Source organism: Odontesthes bonariensis, chromosome 21, assembly GCF_027942865.1.
Source record: "Odontesthes bonariensis isolate fOdoBon6 chromosome 21, fOdoBon6.hap1, whole genome shotgun sequence".
In the NCBI taxonomy this organism is placed as follows: Eukaryota; Metazoa; Chordata; class Actinopteri; order Atheriniformes; family Atherinopsidae; genus Odontesthes; species Odontesthes bonariensis.
In genome coordinates this window covers 19,651,491-19,668,742 of record NC_134526.1, presented here as the reverse complement: position 1 = coordinate 19,668,742, position 17,252 = coordinate 19,651,491, and the positions used below count along the sequence as shown (strand labels likewise).

Sequence of the window (17,252 nt, the reverse complement as noted above, 5' to 3'; positions counted from 1 at the left end):
TTTCACTGGTTTGACAACTAATAGTTTCAGTTTTACTTGTGTACATTTTTAAAATGTTGATTAATTCAAAGGATTAAGTTATTTTTTGTTCTGTGTTTGAAACAATAAGAATCTGTGAATTAACCAGTAAATTATGCTGAAAGAAAAATACAGGGAAGTGGTTCCCTTTGAAATGATGTGGAGCAGAAACAGCAAGGGTCAAGAGAAAATGTATTGTTTACAAATACATACATAGAATTTAAAGCTCGAGAAAGATAAGTGCATGTACATGTCTATTATGTGTATGTATGTCACACAGGACAGGTACTACAACAGCTTTTAAAAACCAAACAACATTTTTTTACAGTCATCGTCAAGAATCTTTAAAAGAATATACACATAAAATAAAAAGTATGACTGATGTTACGTTTGTATAATTTATACACTAAGGACACTAAGGTGTTACACTCAATTTACAAGCCGTAAAGCACACAACATCTTTGACTGATGCAAAAACGCATTCCTATCTTTAGTTTTTAGGAATACTCTCTCCTACCAGTGAGAAAGTATTTCCACAGTGTAATTATAGAATCCTAATTCAATCTTAATTCCTTAATTTAAATACGAACCCGAGATACTTCATACTTTGTCTCGTCAACTCCCTTTCGTTTCTTAAAATGCATCTATTCCTGCATTTCAAGCCCGGAGATGCAATCAAACTGACAACTGTTTTTTCACATCCATGTGACTTCAGGTGCATCCTTTCCCCTTGGTTAATTCCTTTTCTGGATCTCTATGTGGCTGTGGGCTTATCATTTTTCTTCAAGATGTGCTGTCTTTGTGCCTGCATGCTATATGCCCAGGCTCTGTCCACACCATGTCCCTCAATTCTGCAGGGTGTCCAGTCAGGGAAGGGAAAACGACCAGCTACCACTAAGGCATCATCAGCAAGCTCAGCCTGCAACTTCTCCTGCAACAATGAAAGCTAAGAGCACAAGAGAACAAGGAGTTACTAAAAAACTTGAACCCGGTAATGCATCGAGAGAAGGGAAGTCGTTATAAAACATAAAATATCAGTATCATGTCAATATACACATCTGATGATATAATCTCAGCTGGGAAATCATAATGTTATTGGTTGCATTTTATTTCTTAGTTATGACAACAGACGCTCTCCACTTCGTTTTCTGAGTATGATTCATTTGCCAAAAAACATAAATGAGAAATTAAAAAAGACAAATCTGTCCAAAAGTAATGGTGACTTTGTCTGAAAGGAACACTTTTTTTCAGACTCCCTCTGACAAATTTAAACCACCTGTCATAAATGCTTTACTTTATTGCCATTCTACACCCAAACTGCACATTCTGATCTCCATGGAAAAAAAGTACTGAATAAAAACCCTACTGAAACATTTTTATCAATAAAAACTATGTAATTAATAATACATGAATAAGAAAATGTGTTTAGATATTAAGATACTGCACCAAGGTTATTGCATTACATAATGGTTGTGATTCACCATCAGTGGGATACTGAATGTCTCATAAAACTGTTGCGTCATGTCAACTTGCACAAACCCCTCCCAGCTGAAAGACAAGAGAATGATCCTCTGCAATGCCTGAAAGGCACATATCCTCGTCACGTTTTATAGCTATGTGCTCATTAAGTTACTCACCACACTGGGCGCCAAAAACACGGTGATATTCTTGCATTTTGTCAAGTCGACCTGTGATGATGACACAATGATACAGAGCAGAACAGACTATAAGATCTAAGATTTTGCAATGAAACTGATACGATTATCCCATAAAAATAGAAAAACTACTCCAGTGATGTTCTTGAACTACGTGGTTGGCTAAATATCTACACTCTGATCATGTTGCAGTCATGGTAGCAAATGCTTTTGCTGAATAAACAAGACAAATGACTTGCCATAAAGTACCAGGTAAATGTTTGCATACACCTACCCTATGACAGAGCTTATATCTAATAATTCATTGTTTTAATGTGCTTTGTTTGGTACATTTGAACCCATTTTGCCTTTATTGTTAAGTTTTATTGTTTTTTTTTACTTGAAGTGTTGCTAATCTCCTACTTTGTTTTATTTCCATGCCTGAGCCTTTTTAGGTTTTGCTTTTTGTTTGCTCTGTAAAGCACTTCGAGTTACACTTCAGCTTCAAGAATACCATGAAAAGAAACGCAGGGTTGATTTTGAACGAGTGACTGTGATCACCTGGAACAGAGATTGCAGACAGCCAGAAAAGTCTGTGATGCCATCTTTGTGGTATCACACATAGAGTTTATGCAGACATCCACGGATGTCCATGCTAGCTCCAGTGACACGTGGATGTTGCTAAGGAACTCTTTTGTTCAGGGCTGCACAGTAGTGTCGGGTTAACATTGTTGCCTCACAACAAGGACACCCCTGATTCTAAAATGAGCAGGGGCCTTACTGCATAGACTTAGATTTTCTCCCCATTTCGTCAAGGTACTCTGACTTCCACTATCAATCCAAAACATACAGTTTATGTTGATTATGTATTTCAAATTAAGCATGGTTATTTATTTATTTGTTTCTGACTGGTGACCTGTCCAGAGTGTACCCTGCCTATCACCTGATAGCAGATGGAATGGACTCCAGCACCTTTAGGAAAAAGAATAAATTAACTCTTGGGTTAGCATTTTAGATTGGGGGTAGGAGCTCACATTTTTGCAAACTTTTTTTCTCCTGAAATTTGGCCCATTTCCACCTCCAACTACCATTTTGTTGCAATAATGTATTACTAATGGCTGGTGGTGTAACAACAGCGAAAAGCTGAAAGATAGTGTTATTAATTCTATGATACAAGTGAAAAAGGTCCAACCTTCCAGAGATCTTCTCGTCTGTATGACACTTTTCCATTTTGTCCTGCTCTCCAGGCATGAAAATGAGCCAGCCGAACCAGCCAGGGGTTGAGCTCATAACCAACAGCAGGGCTGAAACCATGTTGATGGGCTTCCAAGACCTTAAGGTTTAGGTGACAATAACCAAAAGTCGTTACTAATCAATGCGAGGAAGAGGACTCCAACTACCTTGCTCGTACTTACAATACGACCGTCACCAGATCCCAAATCCACAAAGCCTCCCTTTCGACCTCTGAGCAATGACATCACATTATCTACTTGTGCTTTGCTGGCAGGTATGTAGGGGACCTTGAGGAAATTTGAAAGAAAAATCAACCTTTAACCTTTTTAAAGATTTACAAACACTTCAACACAAATTCAAAGTTTTAAGAACAATGTAGACCACACCTGTAGCCTCAAAGGGACTTTTCGGAAGCCTGGCTGAAGAATTCCCACCCACATAGCATAAACAGCAAGCCCAGTGCCAGCAGCTATCTGAGCAACATCCCAGCCTCCAAGATGCCTGGTCTTGAACTCAGCAAAGGCCTCATTTGGTACGTCATCGTCCATTCCTGTATAAAATATACAGGTGGTGTTCAAGTGAATTTTAGAGAATGAATATACTAAAACGGATGGCGACATTTTCATTAAATTAATATAATCAAACTACTTTTTCATTCTAACATAGAGGGGCTTGGTTTATATACCAGCACATATTTGGTACATATTTGGCATCTCTGTACAGTTGCCTTCATTTTTGCATTTCTGTTTTGCTTACACATTCAAGACAGTGTTACACCTTGGAAACATACAGTTGGTTCTCAATATAATTTTCAAAGAAATATATTGGAGCAAATACATTGGTGATGCTGTAGATCAACTGACTGATGAGTTTCTGCTTGAACCACGGTTGAAAACATCACAGTAAACGGCTTCGGTAAATGTAGACGTGTCCAAATTTTTCACTGGCACTGTAAGTGTCAGGCTCAAGTCTACGAATCCTTGGGTGTTCATTGTGATTCATTCATTCATCAGATTTGTATTAACTGTAAGACATTTAACCACACGACATAAAATATATACTAAAACTGTCAGAGCTTTTTTTATTTAAATCTAGACAACATATTCACTTTTATGTAGGCTTAACCGATCTATTTTTTTTTTATTATTATTATTAAGACATTACTGACAGACGGTTGCTAGCACTTTACGGGGTCACGTACGGACTTCGTAACCAGATACATTTTCCGGGGGAAAAAACTATTTACACTGACCAGAAACTGGAAAAAAACTATAACTTAGTAAACATCATGCTTTCCAACGTTAAAAAAAAAGAAACAACGTGCTGGCTTTTATAGATTTAAAATGTAAAAACCTTATTGACCTGCAGGTGTGAGGACGGACACATTATACAGTGGGACGGTCCCTCAGCGAAATATTCCGGTTATCTTCATGTTGACGTTAGTTCCGAAAACGATATGCAGACATTTCTGTGGACTTTTCACTAAATATTATTTTGTGTATTATTTTCTGTTGTAAGTTAACCTCACTTACAGAAGAGCACAGATCCATTGCTTGAACTCGGGGCATTCTTAATTGATACTATTCAATCCAGAAAATGCTCATTATTACTTTACTTGCCCTTGATCCTCTACTGTAGTTTCAGAAATAAATAGATAATAACCTATTTGATCACAACACTTTATTAGACATAGAGCATAACAGTTTGCCAACATTTTAAAAAAAGATTTATTTACAATAATAACAGTTTTACAAATGGTTCTGCAACTACTCGGTTTGCTAAGAAACAGAAGGGGAACAACTCATTCCAAACACATGAAAGAGGAGCTGTCACTTAGTCACTGTCTGCATCATCGCTGATAATCCCATGCAGGTTGGCCCATTGTGACATTTTTCTACGCCCTTTGTGTGTATCGTCTTCCTGATCGCTATCGGAGCCAGAGTTCAAAGTGCGCTGATAAGCAGAGGATGAAGGGTCCCGTTGTTCCTGCCCTCCTATGGTTCCTCTGCGCTTAGGTCGACCTGAAAAATATCCACATCAAACTGGCTCATTAACAGTTTCATATGAAAACCTATTCTAATGGCCAAACCATCAAAATGATGATGGGGTAAAAACAATGATCTAGCAAAAGATGCATTTCTTGTCTCGATCAAGATATAAACTAGACCTACAAGTCGATTTACTCACAGAATGCTGTGAACACTATGCAACATGATAAATACTGTTATGAATGCTGGACAATTTCCCATGTGTGTAGTACACTGTATACCGTTTTCATTATTATTGTGAAGATCTCAAATTGATTACAGATACCCACAATAAAAGACAAGATGAGAGTTTGTAGTAGTTTAAGTTCATTTGCATTGACTACGTTTGTGTTTATACAGGTTTCTAAATGTGCAAAGAAAGTAAAACTTAATTTATACTCTCCTTCAGAAAAACGTAAAAACTCAGACAAACAGATACCTTGTGAGGCGATTATGTTGTTGACATCAAGCTCAGCCAGTTCCTGATCTTCCTCTCTTTTCATTCTGGCTTTTTTGCATTTCTCAATAGATGGTTTACCTAAATGAAACAGAAAAAAAACACCTAAAAAACAGAACACTGTAGCCCACGGTTATCCATCACTGAAACTGTGTGTGGTGTGAAAAGCAAATGAAAACTATTAACAAATTAAAAAATTCAGACAGTAATTTTACCAGCTTAAATCGAGTCAACCAAAGGGTTTTCTTTTTACTTCATAGTGGGCCAAATTGGCCCAGGATGTATCGTCTAATGAAAACGGTGTGTTCCCACTGACCGTAGACACCGAGATCTTCCAGCTCCTTCCTGAGTGCGGCCACTTTGGAGCGAATGGAGCGGCAGTTGTCGAGCAGCTTCTTGTAATTCCTTCTCACCCCACAGAGAGCAATGTAGCGTTTGAGTCTTACAACTGCTTTGTTATCATCCTGAGGAGTAAAAATTTTTTTTTTTAAATTTTAGAATTGAGTTGTCCCTTAAAATATCTGGATATGAATTGTTTCTGGGTCACAGACAGGAGGAGAGAGGCAGCGAGGAGGCAAAAATTAAAAAAAAAAAAAAAAAGTATCAATTAAAAAGCGGTTTTTAATGATACATTTTTTTAGTCTTGATCTTGCTTTTTTTGTTCCTCGTCTTTCCCAAATTTGATTACAAATCAAAGTAATTCAGATGCATCCTTACTCATAAAATGTCAGAAAACAATGACATGAAACATTTCAGCTAAAACTTTGTAATTAGTAAAAGATATAAACTCAACCAGTTTGCACTGCTGAGTGTTTCATTAGTCCAACTATATTCAAATTGTTCTAACCTAAACTTTACATTCGGTCACATGACCAAAAGTGAAATTAATACAATCTTTAATCATAAAGTCATCATAAATAACAAAAGATTCCCTTAAATTTGATTCTTCAGATTGAGAATTAATGAATCAACCACAAGCTCACCTTTTGGCCTCTGGTGCTCTCATCTGTTTTCACCGTTTTCTTTTTCTTCTTCTTCTTCTTCTTATTTTCACCCTGCACATCTTTTGTCCCACCATCCTTCTCATCCTCCAAAGAAGGAAGCGATGACGAATCCGAGTCCGAGTCTTCATTTTTCTTTTCCACCGAGACTTTTTCCTCTGTGACACAGCAGTCGCATATCAAAGCATATAAAAAAATCGTGACTGTATAAATAGATAAACATTTATTTGATATACAAATATAATCATATACTTTTTTCACTATCAGAGGACTCGCTTCCATTGATTTTGTCACTCTTTTCTGAAAGGCTCTCTGCATCACTTTCACTGTCCTTGTCATTCTCTGGTATTTTCTTTCCTCCACTTGTATTGATGCTTCTCGTGTCTTCATTCTCTGGAGTGTTTTCTTTCTTTTTCACCAGTTCCTCTGGACTGTCAACGCTCTTTCTTTTGTTCCCTTTTTTCTCCGACTCATCAATTCCGTCATCTGTAGAGTCATCACTCGTTATCTGCCTTTCACTCTTTCCTTTTCCCTTTTTCTCTGCATCATTAGATGGAGATTCGATTTGTTCTTCGTCCTCACTGCTTGCTTTACAGTCCTCTTTGTCCTCAGATTCTGTAAGGAATCACACAGCAAAATTGCAGATTTTAGTCTCAGCAAAGATGGCAAATTCAACACCTCAGCCCATTAGGAACACTTGTTAACTGATGGTTTCTTAAAGCATTTTCAGTCGATCTGTTCAAATATAATCCTGATTTCATTACTGCAGCACCATCTGACATAATCGGCATTCAAGTAAGTGTGCGGTAAAGGCGTCTGTGCAGTGAATTCAGCCATACTCACGTGTACGTTGACTTCCCGATGTCTTGAACTTTTACTCACACGGTCCACAGCATTGTGGCATCAGACTTCAATCAATAGCATGTTCCCACGTATGTGTACTGGGACAAGGACAGTGGCCCAATTAAACAGCCCAGTTGAGCTGTAACCGTAGCTCGGCCCAACTGGGCCTGTATCTCTGCTTTGTGACCGAGCTGCAAGCATGTTTTTGATGCAGAAGCTCATAAGAATGGGCACAGCTTATTTCGTCTTGTGTAAAGAAACACATGCAAACTGCATCATCTGTCAGGCAATGACTAAACCGATAACAAATGGACATATTTTTCAGACCACATAAATAATCAAGATGATGTGCGGATCAGTTAATGATCATCACTTGCATCACTGCTCCTTTTCCTATTTTTCCCCCCAGGGCATTTATAGTGAATACCAACAGAACTCTACCAACATTAGAGACATCTAAATGCATTACTAACAATGGTTGTACCCTACCTGATGATGAGCTTGAATGATTGGCTCTCAATTTTTTGGCTGTGGATTCATGTTCCACCTCATTTTCCAATTCTCTCTTCCTTTTGTTCTGGGCTTTCTTGGGCTCCAACTCTCCTCCATCTTCACCATTTTCCTGGTAGGAATATAAATGTTAATTGTAATAGCTACCACACTAACACGCACGAGTCCCGCCATGAACACTAATTTGGGATACCTGCACTTTTACGAGTTCCTCTTCAACGACCATTTTCATGAGGTTCTTTGCTTCCGGACTTAAAGATTCACATTTCACACGAGCCAGGTAACGCTTCTTTAAAATTCCCAAAGTCAACGTGCTGAAATTAAACAGTGGAATGGATACATCAGCGGGTAGGAATGACACATTTTTCTAATATAATGAGTGAAAAGTAAATCTGAAAACGGTGTAGTCCAGAATCTGGTATGGATCCATATCAACATTAAGAGTACGGTTCTGTTTTTAGATGTATGAAAACTTTTAATCCTGACGACTGACTGTCAAATACAAAATCGAGAGCCATAAAACAAAAATACTAAAGTAATGGACAAATTTCATTTGTGCCAGAACTATGTGGGCACAAATAAACTACAACTTGGATTTCCATTTACATGCACACTCAAAAAAGTGCACTAGCACTTTTAGAGTAGCTTAAAACTCTCTGACAGTCTGGCAGTTTTTAACCATTTACCCAGGGTTGAATTGAATCGTTTATCAGCCAAGACAGCCGACAAATTATTTAGAGAGCACAAAACAGGAAAACTATTCAGGATTTTCCAGCTGCGCCACCTGTTTATTGTGTGAAGAGCACCTTCAGCATAGAGTCATTTAAATGCCTCGACATGTAGCTGGATGGTGTTATCTTAAAGAACACTGCATTGTGCTCGGTGTAACTTGACAGCGGACCTGCTTCCCCCTCTTCCTGTTAACCCAGTTAGCACAAGTCAACAAGCACACGGCCAAAGCTAAGCGGGCGTGTGGTCTTACTACTTCTAACACCAGAATTAGCTTCCACACGGTGTAAAGACTTCACATGTACCTCAGGTCTGGTTCATCACGGAGCTGATCACACACAAACTTGCGGATACCCGCTGTCTCTTTCTTTGACACCATCGCTGCAATCTGTGCAGCTTTCTTTTTTTGGCGGGGACAGAATCCGCGAAACTCGGCCGGAAGTGACGCAACTCAGCCACGCCCTCTTAAAAAAATATTGTTTGTTTTTATATTTTATATTCATATTTTTATATTTATTATCATTTTATGTATTTTTATCATTTTGCTTGTTTTTTAAATTCATGTAAATGATTTATTTGTTTCTCTTTATATTCTTTTATGTATTTTTAATGTTTCTTACACTCCCTGCTGCAATGCTTTTATTTTATGTAAAGCACTTTGAATTGTTTTGTACATGAAATGTGCTATACAAATAAATTTGATTTGATTTGATGTAATTTCACATTTGAGTTTGAATTATTTTATGGAATGTAAGCACAACCAGCTCGTGTTGGGTTTAAAGGTCAGTGACAAAATCATCACAGAGTGTAATCTAGTCTAAATACTTAAAAATCTCCAAATTTTAAACACATTGCTCCTTAATCTGCAGCAAAATGTGCAAAAACCACTTTTAAAAATGTCCAAAGTCATAAACAACAAATATAACATATTGAGCATTTTCAACATTATCATATATTTAAATTACCCTTCGAATTGTATGTATTCTGAACCAGAAACACAGCAACACTGTTTGTATTGAACCATTTTTGGATAACGTTGACACGAGGTACTCTCGTAATGCAGAAGCATTAACTTACATGGTTAATTGTCTATATAAATAAGCAGGAATAAAAAGGCCGTTATTTATACATTCATAAATGGACAACATGGGAGAAACTTACTTTGACAAACAGCAGATCATATTGGCTTAGTATTTACAACTAGTCAGATCAATTTACCTTTACAATGTACTAATGTCTGTGCTTCTAACTTTAGCCATTTTCTAAAGGTGTAATAAAAATTAAATCGAGCCACCTTTGGTCATGTTAATTTAGCCTCTTGGTCTAAATACAACTCTCGGTCATGTTTGATGTGCAATGTCTTCGAGTGCAGAGATGCCAAATTTAGGTTTCGCTCTATTCAATAAGCTACTTTAACGCTGAGCAACCTATTACTTCACACGCCTCTGTGCATCAGTAGTCCGATCAACAGCCTTTGTCGGCGTCAAATCTTTTTCAAGAATTTCAAGAGGCTACTTCACTTGTTTTATGCAGCATTCATGTTCGTCAGCCAATTGCTTTATAACACTGAAACAAAAGCAAAAATGAGACCAAGACGCTGAAGTTCAATTTCATAAGCAATTTATTTAAAACATTTCCAAGACCACCGGACGGAAGTTATATTAGTGCATATTTCAAGGTATTCCATGGTGAAGGGTTTGAACTACATATTGCTCCCATTCAATGTGGTTTTTTTTCTACTTTTTTTTTTTCTTTCACCCATTTCACAATTCAGAGTGCTTAGGTTTACACTAGTCACCGGTGAAAGGAAATAACGTATCCTCTCCCTGAGGCAAAGAAACATACAACCCAGTCTACACTACCGTTACACCATCTGTGTGGCCAATTCGTTTAAGCGAAAATCCGCGATCTGGTATAAGACGACAAAAAAAAGTGAAAGATCCTGGCTCAGAACAACGTACGTCGAAGAAGTGGTCACAGTTTCTCTTGAAATATTGAATTGAAATGTAATATCATGATTCATGCATTTACAGGAGTGAATTCAAAATCTTATTTGTGCTGTAGAGTGCATCCCATCATTCCAGAATTAAAACTCACTTGAGCACTAGTTAACAACAAAGACTGGATTCAATACAAAAGTTAAATACCAAACAATAAATTAGATTCATAAATTAATAATGATAATAAAAAGAAAGGAAAAAAAAAAAAACATACACCTCGAAGCAACAGCTGTAATAACTTAAATAAAGAAAACTGAGCGGCTCAACAATCTCATTCATAGACATCCTCAATAAAAATGGCTTTTCTGTTTTATTCCAGTGTTAACATGTCAAGGCTCCACTTCACCAACCTCTGTCCCCCGACTGTTCGGCAGCATCTTCTTCCTCCAACAGAGAAAAACTAACCCGACACTGTTTCCTACGAGTTAAACACAAAAGAAGCTGCCAGTGCATACCATTAACACCCACATTAATGGCAGATAGCCTGCTCCGGGAAAAACAAAAATCCATCTACAGGGTCTGAGTTAGGTTTCGAGTACCATTCATCAACTTTCAGGAGGTTCGTTAAAGTTTGAAATAACAATTCTGAAAGTTTCAGTCACAGCTGATTTTGCGTTTTCCTTCTCAGTGTACGCAAATTGTTTTCTTGTAAACATCTCCAAACTTCAACGACAAATCAGTCATCAACCTCTAAATTTCTGCAGATGCGTTTAAAGACATTTCATGAAATAAGTAAATACCAAGCTATTGCTGTAATCGAGAACACCTTTCATTCCGCAAGTACTCGAGAAAAAACAAACAAACAAACAAAGAACACAATGAACTCTCCCGTGTCTCACTTCTTTGTACATAATCAGTCTTTATACACAGTCTGCTGACCGGGCCCTCTTTCATCGTGCATTATGTGCCTCCTTACGTGGATCCGTCTTACGCGTCTGTCCCCTCCCACGGCGCCCTCTTCCTCCGATTGGCCTGCTCCCAGTGACGAACCTGAGCCTCTTGAATCTAAAAGGTGTAAGCCTCCAGGACCAGCTCCCCTGTTATTCTCATAGATGAGGATATTGAGTGTTTCTTCAAATATCCGAGCCTCGGGAAACTCAACCTAAAAAAAACCAAAAACAAAACAATTTTTGGTGGTTAGCAGAGCAATACTTATTTCATGTGGATGACAGATCAATGTTTTCGAATCGTCTTTTGTGAACGTTTTTTTCTTTTCTTTTTACATTACTTTTTGTAACAAGATTGATAGACAATCCTTTTCACCTCTCGGCAGCCACGTGACGCTTACCTTGGTCTGCTTCTTCTCCGTCGCATAGACAATGGAAGTGCAGCATACTTCCGCAATCTTGCGGCCTTCACCATAAAAAGACCAACAGCAGATCTCATCCCCGAGCACGTCTTTGACGAACAGGACGCGGCCGTTAAATCGAAGCACTAGTTTGTCAAACAGCTCGATGTTCTTCAGCAGGTTGTCATCAGAGTTACTGGCAGGAAGAAGAGAGACAGAACAGGTCATAACAGGCCGTGTAGATTAATCAGCACGTTGCATCAACAGAGCTCAATAAAATGAAGCTAAAAAGTGACGTTCAGGTCAACACATGCTCCGTTGGCCTTTTTACCTCGTATAAGAGTATTTGTTGTTTCCTCTGTTGTTCTGCAGCTTTACTACCGGCTGTGGGCAGGGAACAGATATAAATGAGAATAATTCATGAGTCTGGATCATCTTTAAAACTTTCACTTCCTTTAAGCAGGGGATGGGGGAAGGAGGGCGTGAGTGAAGATGTTTTACTTTCATTCCAAAGGGTTTACAGCCGCAAATCTTTGTTAACGCTCCATTTGATTTTGATCAAGTTTAATTCACCTTTCTACAGGTCGCAATCATCTTCTGCTCTTCTTTGGCTGACGTGATCATCGGGATGCGGCACACACTTTCAAAGACATCCTTTTGTTTCTAAAAGGAAAAAACAATACGTTCAAATATCAATTCTATAATTCAGTAATCACACTGTTAGTTCTTTAGTACAAATGAGCTCTCTGGAATTTTGAGGAAAAAGAAGATGAGCTGAGAAAAAAAAAACAACACAATATTCCTGTGTAACAGAGGAGTTTTTCCAAGTCCAAAATATTTCTATCAACAGTTTACCTGCATGGCGCTGAGGCAGTGCTGCACCAGACCCTGTACTTGATAGTACTGGGCCTCCTTTAAGACCTCATCCAGCTCTCTCTGGTCTTCTGGAAGTGGTACAGAGCCGTCTCGCAGGAAGTTCAAAACCAGTGCAAAATGTCGGCCACATCTATCCAAAACCACCCAACCTGGAATGGCAGTAACATTTTTCTCAGTCACTAACGCTCTCTGAATCTTCAAAATCATTTTGTCTTTTTCTTTCTTACGTTGTGTGAGAATGACAAAGCAGTTACACGCAGATCGTATAGGCATGGATGTAGAGCAATAAATACAACTACCAGTAAAATGAGGGATTGCCTGCGTGCCAAAATGATTATTCTTAACCTGAAAACTCTTTGTTGCCAGGTCAAAAGGTTTTGGGCAATGGGAAACACGCCCGTACTAACACAAAGTTCAGAAGGCCAATGCAGCTCCGGGCGTATAGAGATAAGAATTACAAAAATATATAAATGACTTGTTAAAGGGTTAGTTCGCGATTTTGCACATTAAGCCCTGTTTTTAGGTAGTCTGGGGTGAATTATAGATGTTCTGATCACAATTTGGACATTTGGTGCTGAACGGAGCATTTAGGTATCCACTGCTGCAGCCCCCCCACCTTTGCATTGAGTCAATGACCACTCAAGCAAACAATCATAAAATGGCATTAAACTTTTGTTTGAAAAGACATGGAACTCACCATGTGGTCAGTGGTGGACAGCGATAAATTGACCCGAAAATCGCAGCGAAATGTGCCTTCTAACAGTTGTTTTAGCATTTGGTGGACCTATTTTTCCGGACACCGTTGAATAGCAGCAGCAACACATCCAGCGACATACAGCGCGCGGAGTAATACTAGTCAAACCAATACAAATCAATGAAGACGGACAATAATGGTAATATAACTTCTCTGGAAGCGTATTTCGCGGTGATTTTCGAGCCAACGTATCGCTGTCCACCACAGACCACACGGTGAGTTTCATGTCTCTGCAAACGAAAGTTTAATGCCGTTTTATGATTGTTTGCTTGAGTGGTCATTGACTCAATGCAAAGGTGGGGGGGCTGCAGCAGTGGATACCTAAATGCTCCGTTCAGCACCAAATGTCCAAATTGTGATCAGAACATCTCTAACTCATCTCAGAATACCCCCAAACAGGGCTTAATGTGCAAAATGGCGAACTAACACTTTAAAGAATCCCTTGTGTGATTAAATAAAAGCAACTAATATAAAGCCAAAAATATTTTTTTGTAATAGCAAATACATACAATGTGAAATTAATCGATATATTGTCTGCTTTAATTTCCGACCGTCTTCATTAATTTGTGAGTGACACATCTACTCACCTTCGGAGTCCATGGTAACATCTGTCTCTCCATTGCATATTCTTCGCAGCAGGCTGTCTTCCTTACTTAATGTCTGGACAGTTGTATAATGCAGTGAGCCACCCACATTTAACTTGACATACTTGCTCCCCAGCAGACCCGGATTTCTATGCTCGTCTGTGCTGTGGTACGCAGGCTGGGGAACAGCTGACTGGGCAGAGTCGGCAGCATCACTGCCAACTGAAGCCTCAGCAGACATGGAGCTGTGGAGTCACTTCCTGACTGTAATGCAGAAGAAGATAGTTGCTTGTTTACTGTAAATATTGGACAAGAGAATGAAATGTGTGATTATCAATGCAAATAATGATGGAAAATCTATTTAAATTGAACATGGACCTTCATTCGCACGGACTAAACCATGTATAAAAACCCTGTCTACTGGAGTAAATTATTTCTGAATTTTAAGTACTCTCTTGTTATACACAGGCAAGCAAGAAATTAAAGGAGAAACCTTAACCAATGACTTGTTAGGGGGATGTGGTGGCTATCATACTGTGAGGGGAATTTTGCCAGATTAGTTTGGGTCCATTTTACCCCAGAGAGGAAGGAGCGACTAAACACAACGCTGTTCTCAAAGGATCCCCTTTATCCTGAGTGGACACATTTCTATTCTTTGCGAGTGGTCTCTTCCAGGACAACAACATCACCTTCTTAAAGGGGAACTCCGGGGCATTTGAAGCGCGTTTCCATTGCTAGAGGTTGTCAAATACTGATAGTAGGACACAGAGAGGTGCAAATCTGCGCTCCCTGTGTGGAGATCGCGCTGTTCGGACACCCTGTCATGCGAGGCTAATACGTGGTGGCTAAGGGGCAAGTGCTAACCCTTCCACGTAAAACAACAACTTGCACACAGCAGAAACGTCACACCACTTTATAAACCATCCGACAATAAAGGAATATTACTGGGCATGTATTGTTGTAATGTTTTAAATACTTGAACGCAGTTTTTCTAGAGAAAATAATTGTTTTGTATATGTGATTATCGTCCATCGACTCTTTTGGGCTTTCACATGCGCGAGCCTACAACCAGCCGGTGAGTTACATGCTGTTTATAAAGTTGTTTTGTAACGTCCCCATGCCAGTAATGTGAGAACCATGCATTTGGTTTTGATGGTAAGGCTTGTGACTTTATTGTCGGATGGTTTATAAAGTGGTGTGACGTTTCTGCTGTGTGCAAGTTGTTGTTTTGCGTGGAAGGTTTAGCTCTTGCCCCTTAGCCACCACGTATTAGCCTCGCATGACAAGCTGTGCGAACAGCGCGATCTCCACACAGGGAGCGCAGATTTGCACCTCTCTGTGTCCTACTATCAGTATTTGACAACCTCTAGCAATGGAAACGCGCTTCAAATGCCCCGGAGTTCCCCTTTAAGACAACGCGTGGTAAAATAACACCTTAATAAGATGCTTTATATATATATATATATACATACATATACATATATATACACACACACACATATTCCCCATTGATCGGTCACCTGTCCTCCAAGGAAATGAGTGTTTGTACTAGTGGCAGCTATACATCATGAACAATTTCAACTGCAAAAAGTTACAGACGCAAGCATAATCATAATACAACACTTGCATTTAATACTGACCCAGAATCTCTAAATTGTTCTGAAAACATATACTTTGATGAACTGAAAGGTGTCCATTATGTGTAAACTGACGAATATAAAATAAATATGGCCTTTTTCCCCCTGTCAGACCCATTGAGCAACTTCTTCCGGGATTTGCCCATATTTTTTTAGATCAATTCAACCCTTCAGCCACGCCACGCCACACCCCAACTTTAATCTACAACTTTGATTTCATCCACTTCCATTTAGACAAAACAAGAAGATCAAGAAGTTATCTTATGTAATTATTTAAGCTATAAAACATTAGCTCAAAACAGCCCCCGTTGTTTAATGTAACATAATAAGTAGTCTGACTGTCAGCTGACTGAACACTGTTATGGACAGCCGGGTAATAAAACAGAAAACATATAACATCAACAGTAACAGGATATAGCATACATTATAGTACTAACTGAAAGCAGAGGTAATTATGCGAGGATATCAAGCTTATAATACTAAGCTAGCTTGAATCAAATGTACTTACCGCACTGAACATCCAAGGGTGCGATTAGAGAGAACCTTGCTAAGATAGCTAAATATGTAGCATTAATAAGCTAGCAACTGACAATCAGCTACCACAAACTGTTCGAATAAGAAATTAATTTAAAACGCAACTATCGGCAGGCAGCTCATTTTAACCGCAACAGCCTAGCTAAATCAAAGTGGCTAACTACAACTATTCTATTTGTGTACGCTTTAGGTTAAAAATTCTCATTTGCTATGTATCGCTTGTATGATGGCGAAAAGTTTGACTGTACCCATCAAAGCACCTTAACTCCAACATCAAAAACAGCTAATTCCATTGTTTCAAAACCTGATTATTAACGTATGCTAATGTCAGAAGCTAAATAGGTCACTCGGAAACGAAACCAGAGAATCTTCTTCCGCTGCTTTCTTCTTCTACGTTTACTTTCTATGTGAGTGTGCTCCCCTTTGGAAAGTACTACAAATGCCAACGCCACATAATAATAAATGTATTTTAGTGTTTGGCTTTCTGGCAGTTTTCATACTTTGTCAACGTCCATGTATTGAGAAACAGAAGATATATAGAAGACAGAACACTGACATCAGTTGTGGAATGCTTAACCAGACGTTGAAGTACTTTTGATGGCTTATAGTGCATCTGATTATTTAGATTTCCACTGCCCTCTTGTGGTTACAACGAGAAACTGCCCCATTACAATCAAAGTCTCTCGTTTTATTTGACTCCGTAAAGAATGACTTATCAAGAATCTGATAGTAGAAAACTTTTAAGCAGCTAAAAGCACAATGTTTCTCTTTTCCCACATATTGTGATATTTATATTTATGATAAAAGCAACTGTTTTCATGTCAAAGTGGTAACGTTTTTTTTGACAACAGACTCATGTTTTCAGTGAAAACATCCAAAGTAAAGCAAACTAAAGAGAGGTTAACAGAAATATTGACTATGGCAGCAGTAAAAATGATGATCACATCTAAAAGGTGGATTTCTATTTTGAAACCCAGAATAGTGTTTCAATAATATGTGTGACATTACTTTCCCATTGTAATGTTATCTCTTTTGGGGGAGTCAACTATTTATTAAATCTGATTGTATGTTTTTTATATACACATATATATACACATATGTATGTACAAATGTAGATTTAATTAGCT

At 38.5% G+C, this 17,252-nt stretch overlaps 3 protein-coding genes across 5 annotated transcripts; all 3 read right to left on the bottom strand.

Annotated features, from left to right (window-relative positions):
* Positions 1–193: 193 nt before the first annotated feature.
* On the bottom strand, positions 194–4,299 carry antkmt (adenine nucleotide translocase lysine methyltransferase). 3 transcript variants are annotated; one of them, XM_075453791.1, is made up of 6 exons: positions 4,248–4,299; positions 3,272–3,435; positions 3,068–3,172; positions 2,845–2,985; positions 1,656–1,706; positions 194–964 (listed from the first exon to the last, which is right to left on the bottom strand). In XM_075453791.1, exons 2-6 carry the CDS (start codon positions 3,431–3,433, stop codon positions 773–775), a joined length of 651 nt encoding a protein of 216 aa, XP_075309906.1. In that variant the 5' UTR covers positions 3,434–3,435; positions 4,248–4,299; the 3' UTR covers positions 194–772. The 3 variants fall into 3 exon arrangements, with proteins under 3 accessions (XP_075309906.1, XP_075309907.1, XP_075309908.1); XM_075453792.1 differs by having other exon boundaries at positions 4,239–4,288; XM_075453793.1 differs by lacking the exon at positions 4,248–4,299 and adding an exon at positions 3,723–3,777.
* Positions 4,300–4,561: 262 nt separating this feature from the next.
* Positions 4,562–8,874, bottom strand: hirip3 (HIRA interacting protein 3). Its single transcript, XM_075453649.1, has 8 exons — positions 8,758–8,874; positions 7,917–8,037; positions 7,703–7,835; positions 6,623–6,985; positions 6,353–6,528; positions 5,686–5,833; positions 5,352–5,450; positions 4,562–4,906 (listed from the first exon to the last, which is right to left on the bottom strand). The coding sequence occupies exons 1-8, from the start codon at positions 8,829–8,831 to the stop codon at positions 4,719–4,721; spliced, it is 1,302 nt and encodes a 433-aa protein (XP_075309764.1). The 5' UTR covers positions 8,832–8,874; the 3' UTR covers positions 4,562–4,718.
* A 1,181-nt stretch (positions 8,875–10,055) lies between these two features.
* On the bottom strand, positions 10,056–16,507 carry kctd13 (potassium channel tetramerization domain containing 13). The gene is made up of 7 exons (XM_075454444.1): positions 16,100–16,507; positions 13,958–14,218; positions 12,596–12,765; positions 12,314–12,403; positions 12,072–12,124; positions 11,741–11,936; positions 10,056–11,554 (listed from the first exon to the last, which is right to left on the bottom strand). The coding sequence occupies exons 2-7, from the start codon at positions 14,193–14,195 to the stop codon at positions 11,306–11,308; spliced, it is 996 nt and encodes a 331-aa protein (XP_075310559.1). The 5' UTR covers positions 14,196–14,218; positions 16,100–16,507; the 3' UTR covers positions 10,056–11,305.
* Positions 16,508–17,252: the final 745 nt, after the last annotated feature.

Bases quoted from the DNA above. Each gene is read 5' to 3' on its own strand.
- hirip3 (XM_075453649.1), bottom strand. From the start codon at position 8,831: ATGGTGTCAAAGAAAGAGACAGCGGGTATCCGCAAGTTTGTGTGTGAT. The intron at 7,836-7,916 runs GTATCCCAAATT...TATTCCTACCAG, and splicing joins AGGAACTCGTAAAAGTGCAG to GAAAATGGTGAAGATGGAGG. The intron at 5,451-5,685 runs GTCAGTGGGAAC...TGTTTCATTTAG, and splicing joins GGAAGATCTCGGTGTCTACG to GTAAACCATCTATTGAGAAA.
- antkmt (XM_075453791.1), bottom strand. From the start codon at position 3,433: ATGGACGATGACGTACCAAATGAGGCCTTTGCTGAGTTCAAGACCAGG. The intron at 3,173-3,271 runs GTGTGGTCTACA...AATTTCCTCAAG, and splicing joins AAGTCCCTTTGAGGCTACAG to GTCCCCTACATACCTGCCAG. The intron at 1,707-2,844 runs GTTGGACCTTTT...TCATCATCACAG, and splicing joins GACGAGAAGATCTCTGGAAG to GTCGACTTGACAAAATGCAA.
- kctd13 (XM_075454444.1), bottom strand. From the start codon at position 14,195: ATGTCTGCTGAGGCTTCAGTTGGCAGTGATGCTGCCGACTCTGCCCAG. The intron at 12,404-12,595 runs GTAAACTGTTGA...TTTTCCTTTTAG, and splicing joins ACTGCCTCAGCGCCATGCAG to AAACAAAAGGATGTCTTTGA. The intron at 12,125-12,313 runs GTGAATTAAACT...CCCTGCCCACAG, and splicing joins TGATTGCGACCTGTAGAAAG to CCGGTAGTAAAGCTGCAGAA.